Source organism: Gorilla gorilla, chromosome 16, assembly GCF_029281585.2.
Source record: "Gorilla gorilla gorilla isolate KB3781 chromosome 16, NHGRI_mGorGor1-v2.1_pri, whole genome shotgun sequence".
NCBI classification, from domain to species: domain Eukaryota; kingdom Metazoa; phylum Chordata; class Mammalia; order Primates; family Hominidae; genus Gorilla; species Gorilla gorilla.
The window spans coordinates 73,064,953-73,085,237 of NC_073240.2; the positions used below are offsets into that span (position 1 = coordinate 73,064,953).

The 20,285-nt window shown below is 47.1% G+C and overlaps 1 protein-coding gene across 7 annotated transcripts in view; it reads right to left on the reverse strand.

The window, feature by feature from the left end:
* PKM (pyruvate kinase M1/2) overlaps positions 1 to 17,974 on the reverse strand; it is a 32,210-nt gene extending 14,236 nt beyond the window's left edge. For 2 of the 7 annotated variants that reach the window (XM_004056435.5, XM_019010439.4), the window contains exons 1-3: positions 17,828 to 17,974; positions 5,656 to 5,822; positions 4,124 to 4,215 (exon numbers count right to left, since the gene is read on the reverse strand). In XM_004056435.5, the coding sequence (XP_004056483.1) occupies positions 4,124 to 4,215; positions 5,656 to 5,809 (246 nt within the window). In that variant the 5' untranslated portion in view covers positions 5,810 to 5,822; positions 17,828 to 17,974. Of the gene's footprint in view, positions 1 to 4,123; positions 4,216 to 5,655; positions 5,823 to 7,875; positions 7,993 to 15,281; positions 15,417 to 17,607 lie in introns of those variants that run through there. The other 5 variants (XM_004056439.4, XM_055363691.2, XM_019010436.3 and 2 more) reach the window with 5 other exon arrangements.
* Between the last annotated feature and the right edge of the window lie 2,311 nt (positions 17,975 to 20,285).

Sequence of the window (20,285 nt, forward strand, 5' to 3'; positions counted from 1 at the left end):
TCTCAGTATCAGCGTATATTGGTTTCAAAGAACACAGTGGGAAGATTTCTATATTTCTCTAGGCTCTGGAACAGTTTAACAATATAACTGAACTTTGAAGGGGAGACAATTCAGCCACTAAAATCATTTGGACTTAAGTGTTCTGAGGTGAAACAGATCTTAATCACTTTTTCAACTTTTTGGCTGGAGTGCAGTGGCGCGATCTTGGCTCACTGTAGCCTCCACCTCTCAGGTTCAAGCGATTCTCCTGCCTCAGGCTCCCGAGTAGCTGGGACTGCAGGCATGTGCCACCATGCCCAGCCAATTTTTGTATTTTTAGTAGAGACAGGGTTTCACCATGTTGGCCAGGCTGGTCTCAAACTCCTGACCTCAAGTGATCCCTCCGCCTTGGCCTCCCAAAGTGCTGGGATTGCAGGTGTGAGCCACCGCATGCCCAGCCCACTTTTTCAACTTCTTATGGCCACTGGTCTATTCATATTTTCTATCTTTTGGATATTTATCTTTTCTTTGAAAATAGCCAGAGTCATCTCTCTATATAGGATTTAAGTTATAAGTCTTTCTTGACTTTTAAAATCTCCAATGTGTAGGAAATATTCTCTTTTCTATTCATACTCTTATTTGCACATCCTCGCATTCTTCACCTGGCTTCTCAGAACTTTCTATTTTACTATTTTTTCCCCACAAAGAATCAGCTCTTAGCTTAATCTGTCAAATTTATTTTCATTTCATTGAGCTATAATCTTACAAAATTATTTTCTTCACCCTTTTTAGGGTTTTCCTCCCCTAGTGTTCTGAGTTAAATATTTATTTCATCTACCTTGAGATCTTTGCTTTCTAAAGTAAGCACACTTCAGTTTTCTTGACTTTGTTCTTAATTTCCACTAAAAAATTTTATCAGAGAATGTGTCTGTATAATTTCTACTTTATGAAACTTGGGGGTTTTTTTGGTGGCCTAATATATTTTTGTAACCATGAGTGTTTCATGCAAACATGCATTTTTGGTCTTGGGGATGTAAAACCATATATTATAAACATACCAATTATTAGGTATATTATTCAAATCTATGTCATATATCATAATCTCTTAGAGCATCTCTGAGAGGTGTACTGAGTCTTCCACTTCAGCTGTGGCTTTATTGGGATGTTATGTGGTAAAGCATCCATCAATGCTGTCCTGTGGAAGACTCTACATTTAGGTTGTTTAAAAGTCATTATTTCTAGGCCAGGTGCGGTGGCTCACGCCTGTAATCCCAGCAATTTGGGAGGCCAAGGCGGACGGATCACTTGAGGTCAGGAATTCGAGATCAGCCTGGCCAACAAGGTGAAACCAAGTCTCTACTAAAATACAAAAATTAGTCGGGTGTGGTGGCAGGTGCCTGTAATCTCAGCTACTTAGGAGGCTGAGGCAGAAGAATCTCTTGAACCCAGGAGGCGGAGCTTGCAGTGAGCCAAGATCGTGCCACTGCACTCCAGCCTGGATGACAGAGCGAGACTCCCTCTCTAAATAAATAAATAAATAAATAAATAAATCTGGAAAACATGGCATATGGAACCACATGTTCAGCAAGAATGCATCTTGCTCATGTGAACTGCCAAAAGTGAGGGCTGAAGACTAGTTGCCAAAGCTGTTAAAAGAGGGCTGGGCGTGGTGGCTCACGCCTTTGGGAGGCCGAGGCAGTCGGATCACCTGAGGTCACAAGTTCAAGACCAGCCTGGCCAACATGGCGAAACCCCGTCTCTACTAAAAATATAAAAAAATTAGCTGGGCGTGGTGGCACAGGTCTGTAATCCCAGCTACTGAGGAGGCTGAGGTATGAGAATCGCTTGAACCTGGGAGGCAGAGGTTGTGGTGAGCAGAGATTGTGCCAGTGCACTCCAGCCTGGGCAACAGAGCAAGATTCTGTCTCAAAAAAAAAAAAAAGCTGTTAAAAGATCAGATGCAGACATTTGATGTCCCTCTGTCAGAGTGAGAGGGAAGACAGTAATCTCAACGTTCTGCTCAGAAGAGCATTTAAAATAGTCAGAAACTGGAAAAGTACGCCCCAGCCCCTAGTCAAAGGTGCACATGAAACAATAGCCCTGACGTATGGTAAGGCTGAAACTGTTTACATTACATTATATAAATTAGAATAATTTCAGATCAGTTTCCAAGCTGAGCCCACACACAACCTCATCTTGGTCTAAAACTTCAAAATAAACACACAAGAGGGACATCTTTAAAAAATAAATAGATAAAAAATAAAAAATAAATCTTAATTATAATCTGGGAATAGGAGTGAAAGTAAAGATAATCTCCAAAAGCCTCTTAAAGTTTAAAAAACCAAAATCGGAGCCAGCTCTCATCCAGCAGGTGCGGCAGGTATCACTCACCCTTGCCATGTTAGAGCTATGTGGTGTTATTTTACTGGATGAAGGAACCATAAAGCCTACTTAAAGGTCAACTTCTTAAAAATCTATTTCTGCTCCTTCCCCTGAACGCAGGAGCCCATGGCAGACTACAGCAGCAGGGATCAACAGCGAACAGACCTCCAGCATTGTCTTCAGCTCTCTCTAAGCTAAGCTAACACTTAATTCTCTAACAAGTTAATTCTCGGTGACTCCTGCTAAGGACCCCTTGCTTTTGGAAAACTACATAATTTTCCAAAAGGTACAGGGACATGTTTTAACCTACATGGTATGTCTGCTGGACTTGGTCAGGTCCCCATGACATTTAAGGGCCAGCCACTAGCCAGGCCATAGGCTGTTTATGAACACAGGTTAGGGAATCTATGATGAAGAGTCTCGTGTTTCCCAAAAGGAGGAATTCACTCTTGGATTGCATTTCCTGAGGCTTTATTTTTAGTCCAAATTTAATACCAACTTCCAAATGCCAGAGGGCAACCTCTGTAAGGCAATTGGCCTTACAGGATAGCATTTTCTTTACTCTCAACAGGAAATACAGAAGCCAAGATAGGTGCAAAGTTTGCCTCTTCTGTAATTCCTCTTATCAATGCCATCACGAAATCCCAGGATCTATGGGAAACCTATGGTTAAGTCTGAAGGTTTTAAAAAGGCACAATCCCAGGCTGGGCGTGGTAGCTCATTCCTGTAATCCCAACATTTGAGAGAATCACTTGAGCCCAGGAGTTTGAGACCAGCCGAGGCAATATAGTGAGACCTCATTTCCACACAAAAAAATTTTAAATTAGCCAGGTGTGGTGGTGCATGCCTGTATTCCCAGCTACTCGGGAGGCTGAGTCAAGAGGATCACTTGAACCTGGGAGGTCAAGGATCCAGTTAGCCATAATCATACCACTGCAGTCCAGCCTGGATGACAGAGCAAAATTTTGTTTTATAAAATAAAAAAATAAATAAGTCATGGTACCTCAGGGAACCCCAAGCTCCTCAGAATGGGTTAATTCTAAATCTGGCAATGGAGGCAGGAATGGAGCCATCCCAACAGCTGCTACCTGGCTCCTGGGCAAGGCCTCTGTCCATAGGTAAAGCCAGCTAATAAAGAGCCCAGCACAAATACAGTCCTACTAGGCTCCTGAGGAAGAGTGCTAACTGGTGTTATTTTAATGTACCAGAACCCCTGGGAAGGCACAGGCTGAGAATACAGTGCTGAGGAAGTGGGGTATTATACCCCAGATAGTGCTTGTGCATTAGGCTCAGTCCCTCAAAACTTAGAATAGTGGAAAGAAACCCTTCTCATGGACCTGCCCAGTTATTTTGGTTCTAAGCTAGAATCAATCTGCTAGATGGTTTACCATGGCAATACAAGGTGAAGCAGAAACCCTGGGACAGGAAAGTCAAGCGCTGTGGCCAGGACACCTAAGGCTTAGAGGGTTTTCCAGTAGAACCTTTCCATATCTTCCTTTGTGAAAGCTAAGGGTAGGAGAGGTGTGTGGGAGAACCACAGCCAGCAACAAAGGGGGTCTTTTTTGTTAAAAGAGACTCAGCCAGTTGCTTTGTCAGGACAAGAGGGAAGGAGAGTAGGGATGGGCTAGTAAAGACAAACTTCACACTGACTGTGAAACTCAGACTCATCCTTGTCTAGTCCACTGTGGCTAAACGAACACTGCACCCCCTCCCTGTTTCCTACAGGCCATCACAATGGCCACAGGGTCCAGCCACAGCTCACCTCATGAGTTCCATGAGAGAAGTTCAGACGAGCTACATTCATTCCAGACTTAATCATCTCCTTCAACGTCTCCACTGATCGGGAAGCTGGGCCTATTAGGAAAAGTTTTAAAGCCACAAGTATTAATTATTCAAAGAAGGAAAAATATTTAAGTTTGCTTAAGTTTAAATAATTTTTTTCCCTGAAAACTTTTCCTCTCCCAAATAGCTCAAAAGTCTTTAAAAAGTGCATGGAAGGCTACTACCGTGCCAGCTTACTTTCCTGATCTACTGGGACACTTCGACCATTTCCTTCAAATTCTGCAGGCTCCCACTGTATCAGAAAAGCCTAGGTTAAGACTTGGCCAGCCTTCTCCACCCTCACTGAAACCCAGCCAGATGTCCAACCACAGAATCTTGGTAGCACAGAACATGTTAGAAAGATCTTTCCTAGGTCTTTAAGTTGCTCCTACAAAGACCTGCTAAGGAAAACATCCTCTAAATTTTGCCTATAGCATAAAACCTAAACCATATGGATTCTTTTTGCAACAAATTATTTTTTATTATAAACTGGTAATTTATAATTTGGGTTACAAAGTTATGTAATCCAATACATACAGTTTGGATACAATGTGGAATAATTAAATCAGGTTAGTTAACATATCCATGACTTCAAATACTTAACATTTTTGTGGTGAGAACATTTGAAATTTACTCTTAACAATGTTTTTTTCTTTTTTCTTCCTTTTTTTTTTGAGACAGAGTTTCGTTCTTGTTGCCAAGGCTGGAGTGCAATGGTCAGATCTCAGCTCACTGCAACCTCCGCCTCCCAGGTTCAAGCGATTCTCCTGCCTCAGCCTCCCAAGTAGCTGGGATTATAGGTATCCGCCACCACCCCCGGCTAACTTTTTTGTATTTTTAGTAGAGACGGGATTTCACCATGTTGGCCAGGCTGGTCTTGAACTCCTGACCTCAGGTGATCCGCCTGCCTCAGCCTCCCAAAGTGCTGGATTACAGGCATGTGCCACTGCGCCCGGACAATTTTTTTTTCTTAAGACAGGATCTCGCTCTGTTGCCCAGACTGGAGTGCAATGGTGTGATCATGGTTCACTGCAACTTCAGTCTCCTGGACTCAAGTGATCTTTGTCTCAGCCTCCATGTAGCCAGAACTACAGGTGCACGCCACCATGCCCAGCTAATTTTTTTTTTTTTTTTCACTTTTTGGAGAGACAGGGTCTAAGTTGCTCAGGCTGGTCTCACATTTCGAGGCTCAGGCAATCCTCCCACGTTGGCCTCCCAAAGTGCTGGGAGCCACCATACCTGGCCATCTCAGCAATTTTGAAATGTCTAATACTCTCTTATTAACTGTATTTGCCATCCTGTGCACATACCAATTCTTTACTGCAACTTCCTATGACCTGAGTCCTTTCATAAGAATCTGTGTAGTATCCCATGTTGCACCTAGGTTTGTTAGGACATTTAGTTACTCTTTTCAGGAGAGAAAGGTCACTGCCCATGAAGCCCTTTTTTGGGGGAAGGGGCACACCCACTCACCAATGGTACAGATGATGCCAGTGTTCCGGGCTGTGATGGGTGGTGAATCAATGTCCAGGCGGCACATGTGCTCCAGGAATGTGTCAGCCATGGCTGCATGCAGCTGCTGGGTCTGAATGAAGGCAGTCCCGGCTTCACTATGTGGCTTCGACATGGCTGCTGAGGTCCTGGGTCGAGACAAATTGAAAGAGAGTGGTAAGACTGAGAAGTGGTTAATATACCATTTAGCACAGAAGGCTGTCTCCTGCTTACACATTAACTCAATAAGCAAGCTTTGTACACAAGCCACAGGGAAGCCAGACATGATCTGGTTATGTGGGTGCTCCTCATGTTAGAAAAAGGGTTCACAAGATTGTGAACAATGGAAAGGACCTTACTGAACAAGTTAAAACCTCCCACTCACTCCACATAGTCCCAAGCACCCACAGTAAGCAGTTCTCTCTTACACTGGGCTGACATCTACCTAGACAGCTTTCCCACCACCCTATCTATAAATAACATCATTTAACACGCACTGAAGGAGCTTCCAATGAAGGAAGTTGTAACCAATCTTCCAGTGATACAAACAACTGACTCCTAGCTTAGTGCCTTGATAAGCCTAGATCTCTGTATGTCAAGCTGTCACAAAGCTACAAATAGCTGCTTTGTCGTGGGGCACCCATATTGCCTCTTTACAATCCTCACCCAAACCCAAAGTCATTCCCCTGAATGCAAAAGCTTCCATCCCAGGAGTCTAAACCTAAAACCACATCTACTGTTGGCCAGAAGGATGTTAGGACATGCAAAGCAATTTGCAATTTGCAAAGCAAGGATAACATAAGGGCACTGGTATAATTCTAAAATTATCACAACTACATTAACAGGATAGTTGCAACATAGAGAAATTAAAGTTGCTGGTCAAATCTTTTCCCCAAATGATTTTTGATACACATCCTGATTTCTTTTCTAAGCCTGACAAGTATACCACCACTCTGTAACACAGACCATCAGTTCCAGGTAATTAACTAGCCCAGGTCACAACCCTGACAATGGCCCCAACCTTTGCTTTCTTCATTAATGACTTACAACTAAACTCACTCAGCCTGTTAGTTAGCTGATTAGAGACAAAGACTCAGGAGAAGCTTCCAGGCAGTGTTTGAAGAACTATCAGGTAAGGATGTGAACCAGACCAGGCAGTGTTTGAAGAACTATCAGGTAAGGATGTGAACCAGAAGCTTGCTACATGTCTCATCAGAAAGCTGTTTCCTTGAGTTCTCAGACCAAGGGCTACTCTTTCTAAAACCCTTGAGCCTAAATGCTTCGGCCAAGCAAGGCTCAGCAACAAGCCCCTCTTTAGCCCTTCCCCACCTCATCCTAAATCTCAAAGTTCCAAATCAAGGCATCTCACACATATGACCCTTACTCCTTTACCCTGTTCCATCCCTGACTTTGTGGCCTCTCTGGGTGGCTCAAGTAGAGTATGCATCTAAATCCATCTCTGCCATCTCCAGAGAAGGCCCGCTGAGGTCCAAGGAGCTCTGAAGGCAGTAGTGAACAGTCTGTTGGCTATGGAAAATTGATGGCCACAAGTCCTCAACCACAGATTCTAAAACTTTTAAAATGGGGAAATAAGACACCGGCTAACAGTTCAACATGGCAAATGCACTCTTCATTTCGATGTATATTTCCTAAGCCCCTAATATCTACTACGTACCAAAATGAAAAAAATCAATCCTCCCTTCCAGGACCTATATGGTTTTGTATCTCCTAGCACCTAGTATGTGGAAGCATTCCAGTGTTTGTTAAATGACCTTTCAGTCTCTCTGAATGCCTCTTTGTCAGAATCAAAGTTATGCCTCTGCTCCCCCTTCCCTAAATCTGAGGAACTTCTGCATTACTGACAGGAAAGCCTGGGGCCCCTGGTCCCTTTCCCTACACTCATGGTTGAGGGAGGGCTCGCATACCTTCAGAGCTCCCAGCTGGGCTTAGGGAAGTCTGGCTGTTAAGGGAACATTACTGAGAGATGGCACATCAGGCCAACTGGAACACAAAGGCTTTGCTGTGGCCTCCAATGGGCCTACAATCTAGGGACTGTATTGTGAACAAAATAAGATCTGAATAAGTGGGTTGAAGTAACTAATTCCACTCTTTTTAAAAACCATCAGCTGGCTCTTCCTAGATCTGAGATATCAGGGTCTTCCTGTAAAGACCTGGCTGGGGCCACTGAATATCAGGTCATACCTTTGGTTCTCTGGGCTTGGGCTTCCGGTGACATAATGCTCCCCTTTTGGCTCAGGGTGGCTCCTTGGCCTCACTTGCAAAGACTGCTCAGAGCTGAATAAGGTGTGCCCTGGAGAGCTGCACAAGGATTAAGGTAAAAGCTGAGTGTAACTAAAGCTCTTTGGGGTAATGGAAAAATTACCTTAATAACCAGGTATCCAGGTGACAGCTGCTCTAGAGATTCCACTGTTATGTCTCTTTAAACCTGTGATTTACTAACATTCCACTATTCTATACAAGAACCTGGTCCCTCCCCTTTTGGGAGCAGGGAAGGGACACCAAATTAAACATACCTAAAAGACCTGGGAGGATATATACTGAAATTTTAATAGGATGTCATTGGGGTGGTAGGATTACAGAAAAAAAAAATCCTCTTTATTAACAAATTTACTGATATAAATATAAAAATACTTTTATAGTAAGAAATTATGTGTACCTCTTTTGGAAATATTTATATGCATCCTACAAAATTGTTGGGAGGAAGTAAATGAAATGTGAAGACACCAATTCCATTAATCAATTGCTGCTCTATGCACTTCAAGAATAATCTGCTTTTAAAAGGTGGCAGAGAAAAGATGCATGTCTCAAGTTCTGTACACTGGGTTGTGATTTAAAAAAAAAAAACGATAAAAGTCTTAGGCCCTACATCACAAATGTACTGCAGAACAGTTTCAATGGCTTAAGAAGGTCAACCTTAATACATTCAGAACCTCAAAGCAAAAAAAAAAAAAAAAGTCCACAGGATAATCCCATGCCTCAAACCTGTTAGTTACATGCCCAAATCCAGCAAACTAGTTTGTTCTCAAGCTTTACAGTAAAAGCTTTTGACAATGTTCTGGTACAGAAGGGCTGCCTCCAAGTCCACGAGATGCCATTAGCAGATAAAATTATATTGGCCTCAAACACAAACCCTATTTCTACTATCTCAAATTAAATCTGATGCCTATAAGCTCTAATTTTTTGCCAATAAGTACAAAAATGACAAATGAAAATTTCTATAGTGGATTTACACATTAGCAGTCAAAAAAAAGTTTGCTTGTCAGCAAGTTCATCCAGACTCCAGATCTCATGTGTCCTTCATACTCTCTACCGAGCCAGAGACCTCATATCTCATGCCCAGGTCTTTCCTCAGGCTCTGACCTAAAGCCTCCCTTGCAGGGAGGGCCAGAGCTCTCCTGCCTTCTCCAAAATCCTCCACAAGCCTCTTCCCAGCACAAACTGCCCATCCCACCAACCACGTACCTAGAGTTGTATGTAAAACACTCACTGGACTCCCCTGGCTCCAGGAGAGCAGCCCAGCCTTGGTTCCTCAGGGCGGACTTCTGGCAAAGACTTCTCTCCCTCATGCCAGCTGCCTGGACAGTGCCTGCCAGGACATGTGGCCCCACCCATGCCAGTCTGACTCACTATTGCATCCTCCTCCTAGGAAGGCACAGACATGCAGAGCCAACCTCCAGCCAGCAGTGGAAGCCTGGCGTATCCACTGATAGCAGCACACACCATGCCCAGGTCCAGGAGCCTTATTCTTGAGCCCGAGCCCCTGCAGTAAGATCTTCCTCAGAGCCATGTCTCCTCTGTGAGAAAGGAGACACCATCTCTAAGAGGCCTTAGTCTGGAGTGACAGGTTGGAACAGGCACAATCACAGCTCAGCTCCAAGTGCCCTATTCTCCCTTTCCTTTCTCATCTCAGACAGCTCCTGGCTTTTTATATTAGTTTCCTTTGTGTCAGACACAATTTTTTGGCCATTCTTCAGAAACCAGGAGACAAAAATCATAAAAAATACCCAACACTCCTCCCTCCAACTTTTTTTCTTTTTTTTTTTTTCAGACAGGGTCTCACTCTGTCACCCAGGCTGGAGTGCAGTGCTGTGATTATATTATAGCTCACTGCACCCTCAAACGATCCTCCAGCCTCAGCATCCCAAGTAGCTGGGACTACAGGCACGAACCACACCCAGCTCCCATGCTCCACTTCTTAGGGCCAGGACTGTTGTTGGGTTGTGCTGGGAAAGATTCACGCTTCACTCCACCAATTCTTCCACAAAGGACCAAATCATTCTGCCCTAATAAAATAGCCTGGCCCATGAGTCTGCATCTGCCTAAGTCATTTTTCCTTTGTACCAATTATGCTCCGATACCAACCTCATCACATAGATCAACTATAAAATGATGGCACCTGATGCTCACTTTCTCCCTCCAACGTTGCCAGTAGGTACCCAAGATTGTGTTCCTTCCTGTGACGTCAGTTTGCTACCTACACCTCCAAGCCATCATGAAGGCCTTTCGATCCACAACTCTTCCGAACACCTGCATCCGTTAGAAAGTTTGCATCATGATACGCTGGCATTCAGGTCAGCCTGCTCTCTAGCTCTCTTCCTCAACAATGGAAATGGAGTTTCTAAGATTTGCCCTAATCAAACTAGGCCAGCAACATGATCAAAATGGGTGACGGGCCAGCAGAACCTAGTAAGGTCTGGAGTAGGCACTGTTCATCTTCATCTATAGTTAAGGGTAATGACAATAATGTATTTGCATATGGGTGCAGGATACAGAGGATAAGATATCTTCTAGCTAAGAGACCTGGGTCTGAAGCCCACACTTTAACCCCAGGAGGCCCCACAGCAGAAAGCAGTATGGTGTTACCAGGCTACACAGAACAAAATGAGCCCACTTGTAGGTTCTAGTAAAATTCCCTGGCTTTAAAAAAAAAAAAAAAAAAAAAAAAAAAAAAATCTTGGCTCTTTTATTTCTTCGGGGCTGAAAGTAAATGACTTGTCAACAGGAACCTAAGGTCCTATTTCCAACTAGAGTGTGGAATAAGGAAGAGCAGCTGATGCTAAATGGGCCCACTTCCCTCAAAGACCACTCAACTTCAGGTGAAGAAGCCCTAAGTCAGAGAACCCTCAATGTCCTCAGATGCCGAGGATTTCCTGGTTCCATCCTAGCTGCTCAGTGCAGAGGACTGCTTTCAGCCTGAAGGAGGTGCATTCCTGAAGGGGGCAGCATTAGTTGTCCTGGGACATGGTGCCTCCTTACTAGGATTAAAAGTAGGGCGGTGTTTCTGGGTATGATATCCACACTCTAAAATCAGCAAGGGACCTGGGACCCTGATTTAGGGTCCTCTTAAGTGCAACTAAGGTGGGTGATGGCCTCAGCAAAGTGAGGCACTGGCTCAACATTTACTGGAAGGGCTGCCCTGCATTCTAGTCGGGGGATAAAGGAGGAAAGGCAGTGCCAACTCTCCAAGAGCACTGAACTAGTTACTATGACTGGTCTTCCTACGGCAGCCTTTATAGGTTTGCTTCTATTTTGTTAAGAATTAAAGAAAAAAAGTTTTAACATCTGCCTCTCTACCACCCAGAACTGACCATTAACACTGAGCCATGGCTGGCTGTGATGGCTCATGCCTGTAATCCCAACAGTTTGAAAGGCTGAGGCAGGCAGATCACTTGAGGCTAAGAGTTCGAGACCAGCCTGGCTAATATGGTGAAACACCATCATTACTAAACATACAAAAATTAGCCAGGCACGCACCTGTAATCCCAGCTACTTGGGTGGCTGAGACACAGAATTGCTTGAATCCAGGAAGTGGAGGTTGCAGTGAACGGAGATCGCACCACTGCCCTCCAGCCTGGGCAACAGAGTGAAAAACTCTGTCTCAGACAAAAAGGAAAAAAAAACAACAACACACAAATAAAGGCTGAGCTGTATTTTCTTTAATTTCTTTCTTTTTTTTTTTTTTTTTTTGGAGATGGAGTCTCACTCTGTTGCACAGGCTGGAGTGCAGTGGCGCGATCTCAGCTCACTGCAAGCTCCACCTCCCAGGTTCAAGCCATTCTCCTGCCTCAGCCTCCTGAGTAGCTGGGACTACAGGCGCCCGCCACCAGGCCCGGCTAATTTATTTATTTATTTATTTATTTTTGTATTTTTAGTACAGACGGGGTTTCACCATGTTAGCCAGGATGGTCTCAATCTCCTGACCTCGTGATCCGCCCACCTCAGCTTCCCAAAGTGCTGGGATTATAGGCATGAGCCACTGTGCCCGGCCCTCTTTACTTTCTAAAAATAAAAACAAGAATTTTAATTTTATACAGTTCGTTTTTTCTCCATCCCCAAGCTCCTCCAACCCTTTCCACCTCCATCTTAAACTTTTTTTTCTATTTTATTTATTTAAATAGAGATGGGAATCTTGCGATGTTCCCCAGGCTGGTCTCAACCTCCTGGCCTCAAGTGATCCTCCTGCATCAGCCTCCCAAACTGCTGAGATTACAGGTGTGAGCCACTGCTCCCAGCCACATCATGCATTTTGACACCCAATCACTGTCATGAACTCTATATCCTTCCAGTTCACTGAAGTCTATGTACAGTGTATCTATGTCTATACTGAACCCTATAATATTGTGGTTTTCTTAATGCCCTAAGTGGTATACTGTATATATCACTAAGTAACTTGTTTTTCACTCAGCAGCACATTTAAGATCCATCCAGTGGGTATATGGATCTAGCTAATTCATTTAAGCTGTTACACTAGTCCACTGTACAACAGACCATTTTATTTATGGACTGTCTTACTGGTGGCCACTCTCCGTCCCCGTTAAACTAAGTTTCTTCTATTAATCAATACTCTTGTAGTACATGTCTCCCTGTACTGTGTGAGTTTCTATATATCCAGAAATTGAAGTCTTAGGTCATGGAGTATGTTTATTTCTATTTTTACTAAATAAGGCTGAATTGCTCTCCAAAGTGGCTATATCAATGAACGCTGAGTTGCTGCCTTCCACAACTTTTTCCACACTTGGTACTGCCAGACTTTTAAAATGTTTGCCCATCGGTGACATTTGTTTTTCTGCTCATCTAATGTTAATAACCAAAGAGGGATACCCAGATAGTTTCAACGTTTACAACATCTCTATTTCCCTGCTTAACTCAATCGAATCTCCTCTGAAATGGCATGGTGGACACAGTGTGTCTTGTGTGCCCTGACTGACTCCACTGATGGGCAGTTCTTTTTCGTTCATGGCCAAGGGAGATATCAGTTGTTTAAAATTGAAGAAACATGGCCAGGCACGGTGGCTGATGCCTGTAATCCCAGCACTTTGGGAGGCCAAGACGGGTGGATCACGAGGTCAGCAGATCGAGACCATCCTGGCTAACACAGTGAAACCCCGTCTCTACTAAAAAATACAAAAAAAATCAGCCAGGCGTGGTTGCGGGTGCCTGTAGTCCCAGCTACTCAGGAGGCTGAGGCAGGAGAATGGCATGAACCCGGGAGGCGGAGCTTGCAGTGAGCTGAGATTGCACCACTGCACTCCAGCCTGGGTCATGGTGCGAGACTCCGTCTCAAAAAAATAAAATAAAATAAAAAATGAAGAAACATTATCTGCAAGTAAACTGAAGATGTTTGGAAGGGATAGGACTCCCTTCAGAGAATCTTGACTGCAGTATTCAGCCAGCAGCTGCGCTGGTCCACAGTGTGAAATGCTAGCACTGGCAACCTCACTGCCCTTGAATAACTGGTCTTGGCATCTCTCCCACTGCAGCCCCAGCCTGCTTCCAAGACTGCTTGCTGGCATGAGGAAAGAGGCTTAGGGTTCCCCAGGAGCTTTGTCTATGGACAGAAGTGGGGGAGGTGAGTCTCAGAGGCCACCGAACGTACTGCAGCCGGCTTGTTCCCTCCTACGTGCAGACAAGCACAAACCACTGCAGGGGCGGGGCTTCACCGCACTGCATGGTAGGGGCCCTAAAGCCCCCAACTCCTGAGCTGAGCAGTCATACCAAGAGGTGGGAAGGCCCAGCAGATGCTGCACATCACCCTCCACCACTCACCCAGGCTCACCTTCCCCCAACAGCTTCTTTAACAAAGCCCCAAGTATTCAAATTACTCAATTATCCAGTCTGCCCCTTGGTAAAAAAATGCAAGCTCCCCGCAAGTATGGTGGTATCAAAAATGGTCTTCATATATCTGGTTGTTTAGCTCTATTCCCATCTGTATCAGAACTGATGCTTAAAGGGACAACTTAAAATCCTTAAGACCTCATACCAAATAAACCAATCTCACGAAGACCCTTGAAGTTGCAATAAAACTCTGCTCACAGGGGCAACGCATTCTTGTGTTATACCAGCTAATTGAGATTTGACTGTGGACTTTTGGAGTGATTCAGAAAGAAGGGTAATGTCAAATGAGTCATTTTCCTCTACTCCGGTCTCAGTCTTAGCTCTTGGCCAAGATAACACATCCTGACTTGCCTTCATAAAAGCTGAAGCAGGCCAGGTGCAGTGGCTCATGCCCGTAATCCCGGCACTTTGGGAGGCCGAGGCCGGTAGATCACCTAAGTCAGGAGTTCAAGACCAGCCTGGCCAACATGGTGAAACCCCATCTCTACTAAAAATACAAAAATATTAGCTGGGCGTGGTGCAAGTGCCTGTAATTCCAGCTACTTCGGGAGGCTGAGGCAGGAGAATTGCTTGAACCCTGGAGGTGGAGGTTGCAGTGAGCCGAGATCACACCATTGCACTCCAGACTGGGCAACAAGAGCAAAACTGTCTCAAAAAAAAAAAAAAAAAAAAAAAAAACTGAAGCAAAATAAACTAAAACCCAAGTAAAATGAGTTTGTAATGTAAGTGCTGCATTTTCTTCTACCTTCCTGCCCACGGCCATTTCCTCATTTCTTCCATTGCCTCAATATTAAGAAATAAACAGCTTTAGGAAATAAAATGGTTTTTCCTGTGACCCCACATCAGTGTCACAACATTCAAGGCACAGAAGCAACTCCCATAAAGTGGTAGCTGTTTAGAGTCACCGCCACCAAATTTGCTAAGTCACTGGGGGTACGGTTCTTAAAGAGCTAATGATGCTCTTTGCTAAAATATGAATACAACATTATTTCTAATGCAATGCTTAAAATGAAAGCATTGTGCTAGACAGGAGACCAACATCCATACATTTTGGCTCAAGTCAGTAACTGAGAAATGAGTTCAAGAACCTTCTTTAAGTCATCATTAATCAAGTCCCAGGAGAGGCGGCTGTGCCCGCTACAAAACGGCCAGGAATGAAGCTGCACAGACGGCATTAGCTGGGCACCGGGCTCTGCCACTCTACACTTAAGCTCTTAAGGCAGTACAGAGAACCAGGTGACCCGGACCAATCATTTTTTAATTAGTTGTGGCTTTTTTTTTTTTTTTTTTTGAGAAGGAGTCTCGCTCTGTCGCCCAGGCTGGAGTGCAGTGGCGCGACCTCGGCTCACTGCAAGCTCCATAGTTGAGGCATTTTTAATTAGGGGAAATGCATGCTTCATTATCTGACTCACTGAAAGGGGAGAAGGGACTTTTTAAGCCTGAAAGAACCACAATGTAGTTTCCCCACTCACCCAGCGAAGATAATTCTCTCAAAAGCAGAATAATTGAAAGGTTGAGTCATCTTCCCCACAGAGCCCCACTCCCCCACAGATTTGGTGATACGTTACAGTTCCCTTCCCCACAAGACAGCCCACTCCTGCCCCCACAGCACCTCAGGCCACCGAAGGGCAAATTATTTGCTAACAACGCTGCAGCAGGGGAGTCCTGACCTCCATCTCCTCTGTGACCTAGGGAGTGGCCACACCCTCAAGACGGCCAACTGGGGGCTACTGACCCTGGCTCCAATCCTAATCTCACCAGGAGGCAGAGCAAGTCAAGGGCTGGAATGTTCCTCTGGTAAGTAGTATTCCACTTACAGCGGAACACCAAAGGCTTAACTCAGCCACTCCTTGCCTGCCTTTGTCTACAGGTCCCAATCTCAGATGACCAAAAGCATCTGCTCCAAGCAGAGAGTTGGAAAGTTACATTATCAGTTACTTTGTCAATATTAAACCAGATCCCTGGGGGAACTGGTTTCCAGGAGACATGTGGTTATTCAGAGAGCCTGATTCCTCACGATTAGCTGTAGGCGTTTGGGGACAGTAGAAGACAATGAATCAAGGCCCTTATGCTCAATTGTGGACTAAGTAATTGTGCTCAAAAATAATATATTCAGTCACAGGCTTTTCTTCTGGGTATTTCGCCAGAGATTAGACACTTAACTGAGTGTGCCACATCCACGTAAGCATGAATCCTTTCAACCATCATGAGGAAAATGTTACTCCCAGTTTTCCCAGGGGAAACTGAGGTGTAGAGGCTGAACTCCTTCAGAGTCTCAGGAAATTAATGAGTCAAACCTGATTCTAAACGCCTTTTTGACAACTTCCCAATGTCTCTCTCCACGTGGACCTTCACTGTCGGCCTCACTTTAACCCGTACCGGCAAAGGTCTAAGCCCTGGGTCTGGAGTACGTAGATTAAGAAGCCAAGGGATGCCCTTACATGACTGAGTCTTTAAATGACCTTCAGACTGGAAGGTGCTTTCCTGCATCTTCTAATCCAGTGTGCTTGCCACCTGGTGAGACCTTACGAGGCTTCCTGTCCCCCTCCCTCCCACAGCAGGAAGCTCGTACCCCACTCCCAGCATTACAGGAGATACATTTTAAGATTGTGAGCTCGGTGGGCTATGACTCGTCTAGTCATCCTGGTCTCTAACTCCGACCCCCAAACAGCCCTTGACCCACACCGTTTGCGTTCAGTGAACGCGACAGATTTCCTGCCCCCTCTGTAACCAGATCCCCACCCCACCCCGCGGCCTCCGCGTTCCACAATCAGGACGCATTTGTTAAAAAACGTGCCGGATAATTAAAAAAAAAAAAAAAGAAAGAAAGAAAGAAAAAAGAAAAGAAAAGAAAGAAACGTGCCGGAGAGGCGCGGACGGGCGAGGGCCAGGAGGCCCCAGCAAAGCCTGCAGAGGTTTATCCCGCCCGTTACGCGGCCCAAGGCCATCGCCCGGTGAAGCGGGGTGGGCCCTGGGCGCGGCCGCTACGTGCAGCCCGGCCGCGGCGAGATGGAGCGTGGTCCCTGGCGGCCACCCGGCAAGGGCCGGTCGAGCTCTCGGGCCCCGAGCCATTCCCAGGCCCTCGCAGGCCGCCCATCTAATCCCGGCCACATGGGACGGCACCGCGCCGCAGGGGCAAACGCCCTGCCTCCAGGCAGCGGGGCAGGCCAACGTTACGTAAGCCTCCAGCTGCCCGCAGGCCGCCGCATCCCGCCCGCCGCGCGGGGCACCCAGCCCAGCCCTCCGCCCGCCCGCCCCGGACACGGGGCCCCAGCACCGCCCAAGACTGCTGGGAGCTGGGAGGCGGTGATGGAAAAGGGGCGCGAGACCGCGCTCGGAGACCTGAGCAAGTGGGCGGGCACGACCAGAGCAGAGAGGGAGGGAGGGAGCGGACACGCCAGGCGAGGAAGGGGATGCGGGGGAGCGGACGTGACCAGCGAGCAGGGGGAGGGGCGGCGAGAGGGAACTGGGGCGCGGGAAGGGCGGTTGCGCATGAATGGAGAATGGACGCGGGAGGGGAACCAGAACGCAGTTTCAATGAGTTACACGGAAAGCATTAGAATCAGGGGACACGCACAGCTTGAAGAGGAGAGGGTGGAAGGACCGGACTTAAGGAGGAAGAGGGGGAAACGAGCACGGAACAGGCGGCGCGGAGAAAGGGGAGGCAAGGGTGGAATCAATCACGAGGGACCGAGAGAAGGCAGGCGAGGATGGAGGCGCATTGAGGATTGGGGCAGGAGGAAGAGGATGGGACCAGAATGAGGGAGTAGGGCTGGGGCGGGAAAGGAGCCGGCGGACCCGCCTGATCTGGAAGGAACGGCGCTGGGGACTTCTGAAGAGCAGGCCCCAGGCATGAGGAGCCGTTCTCCTCTCTCTGAGCTCCACCGCATCCCAGACGCCCCGGATCCTGCGCCGCCCTGCCTGCGTGCCCGGGGCCGGCCGGCGTGCCGGGATTCCGCACTAGCCGGGCGACTGGCCCTTGGTGGGGACTGATGGCGTAGCCGCCTGCACCGCTCACCTCCGGCGCTGACCGACTCGAGCTACGCTGCAAAGACGAAGAGATCCGGAGCCACGGCGCGTGCAGCTGCTGTGCGAGGAGCCACTGCCTCAGCCTCAAGGTTATCCCGCTGCGGGCCGCCGCAATCCCTCCGCCGCCCCGCCCTCTGCCCAATCCCGGCTCCGGGCGACCCGGGCCCCGCCCCCTGCGTCCCCGCGGGCGCAGTCACCTTCAGGAGGAAGCGCGGCGGCGGTGGCGGAACGCGCGGGCAGGTTGCCCTTTCGGTGGGACTAAATTCTGCGGCGGAAGGACACAGATTCAGAGTCACAGTTTAAGAAACCTGATGACCAATGGGGACGCGGCGGGGCAACGGGGCCCGCCCCCGGAGCGACTTTCCTCCCAGACCCCCGGGCGCCGGGCCACCTGTTGCCGCCAAGTTGGGCTGCCAGATGGGGTCTCTTTTCTTGGCTCTCGGCCCAGGCCACCGCAGCTGTCCCGGCCTACCTGGGCAGGGCCCAGATTTATGGGTTCCGGGGCAGCATTCTCCCGGCCCCGCCCTGCCACTCCCCACTCCTCCGGGTGTCTGCTCTGGCGCACCCTCGGAGACTGAGCTGAACGGGAAGTTGGGGAGAGCTGCAGACTTGTGCGTGGTTGGAGGTCCTGGCCGCCTTCGGAGGGGCTCTGGCACTGGAGCGGCAGTAGGGAGAACTAGGGACTGCGAAGTGGGCCTGGAGCGGGAGCGCGAGGCCGTTTTCCTCTTAGGACCATTCATTGTCTTAGGACCGCGGAACAAGGAAGGACAGGTTGGGGCCATGTGAATAATTTAGTAGGGTCTGGAATCCTGCAGAGCGAATGCCTGAGAGTAGAAAGTAAATAGACGGTGTTGATATTAGCGCAGAGCTGGGCATCTGGAAATATCAAGTCAGAACATTAGAGCCGATAACCTATGCAGGAGTCAGCATTTCAGTTTTCACCATTGTCGTGTTTCAGTATTGTTGGAACTTTTCTTACATTTTTCTACATGACATTTTCTGATTTCCCAGTTGTTAGCCAGCAACTAATGATGCGAGCAGTTATCAATTAAACAGCTGTTAACTCTTGCCTTCATTCACAGATACAATGTTGCGCATTCAAAATGTGAAGACCGTTCTCTTAGGTTCTTTTTTTATTTTCCTGGCAAAAGAGACCAAATGGGTGTGACCTGCTCAGGCATACCCGCTGCCTGCAGCTGAATCACAGGCCTTCATTCGCTTCCTGTTAGCTCAGATAAGCTGGGAGGAGACAGTGACAGCCTAAAAGTAAATTTCTGTTTGAAGTGAGATAAAAATCTTTCACTTTCTTCTGTAAGTCTTTCCTGGTCCCTTTAGTTGTTGTTGGGAAGGAAATGCTTGATTATTAAGGTGGTGAAAGAACATGAAGTTGTTGAGAAGGAAAAAAGACATGCCCCCCTAGGGAGGGTTAGATTCCTCTCTATCAGAGAAAAGAGGGATGGCATAAAAGGCCCTCCCTGGCCCCTGAGCTGAGGACAAACTAAGAACAGTGGTGGACAACACTGGGATGGCAAGGATCTGGCCGATGCTGGACTATATTGTATTTTAAAGTTCTAAATTGTCTGGGTGCAGTGGCTCACGCCTGTAATCCCAACACTTTGGGAAGCCGAGGCCGGCGAATCACATGAGGCCAGGAGTTGAGACCATCCTGGCCAACGTGGCGAAACCCCGTCTTTACTAAAAATACAAAAACTAGCTGGGCATGGTGGTGCACGTCTGTAATCCCAGCTACTCGGGAAGCTGAGGCAGAATCGCTTGAATCCAAGAGGTGGAGGTTGTAGTGAGCAGAGATCACTCCACTGCACTCCAGCCTCCGTGACAGAGCCAGACCTTGTCTCAAAAACAAACAAACGAAAAAGTTCTAAATCTAGTTATGTTCACAAGACTGAAATGCACATGTAGAATTGATGGCAAACTAACTCCTCAGTTGCAGATTTTGATCTGACAGTTCTAGAAATGCTGTCCACGAGCCTCTGGCAGAGACAAATCCAGAGAATCGTTGCTCACATTAGGTGCATAGTAGGCCGGGTGCGGTGGCTGAGGCCTGTAATCCCAGCACTTGGAGGCAGAGGCGGGCGGATCACGAGGTCAGGAGATCGAGAGCATCCTGGCCAACATGGTGAAACCCTGTCTCAACTAAAAATACAAAAATTAGCCGGGCATGGTGGCGGGCGCCTGTAGTCCCAGCTACTCGGGAGGCTGAGGCAAGAGAATCGCTTGAACCCAGGAGGCAGAGGTTGCAGTGAGCCGAGATCGCGCCACTGCACTCCAGCCTTGGCAACAGAGCGAGACTGCGTCTCAAATAAATAATAAATAAATAAATAAATAAATAAATAAGTGCATAGTAAAAATTTGTCACACTGAAGGTAATTTTCTTTTTGCCGATAAGTAGCACAGTATAGAAGATCAAGCTTGGAGGCCAGGTGCCA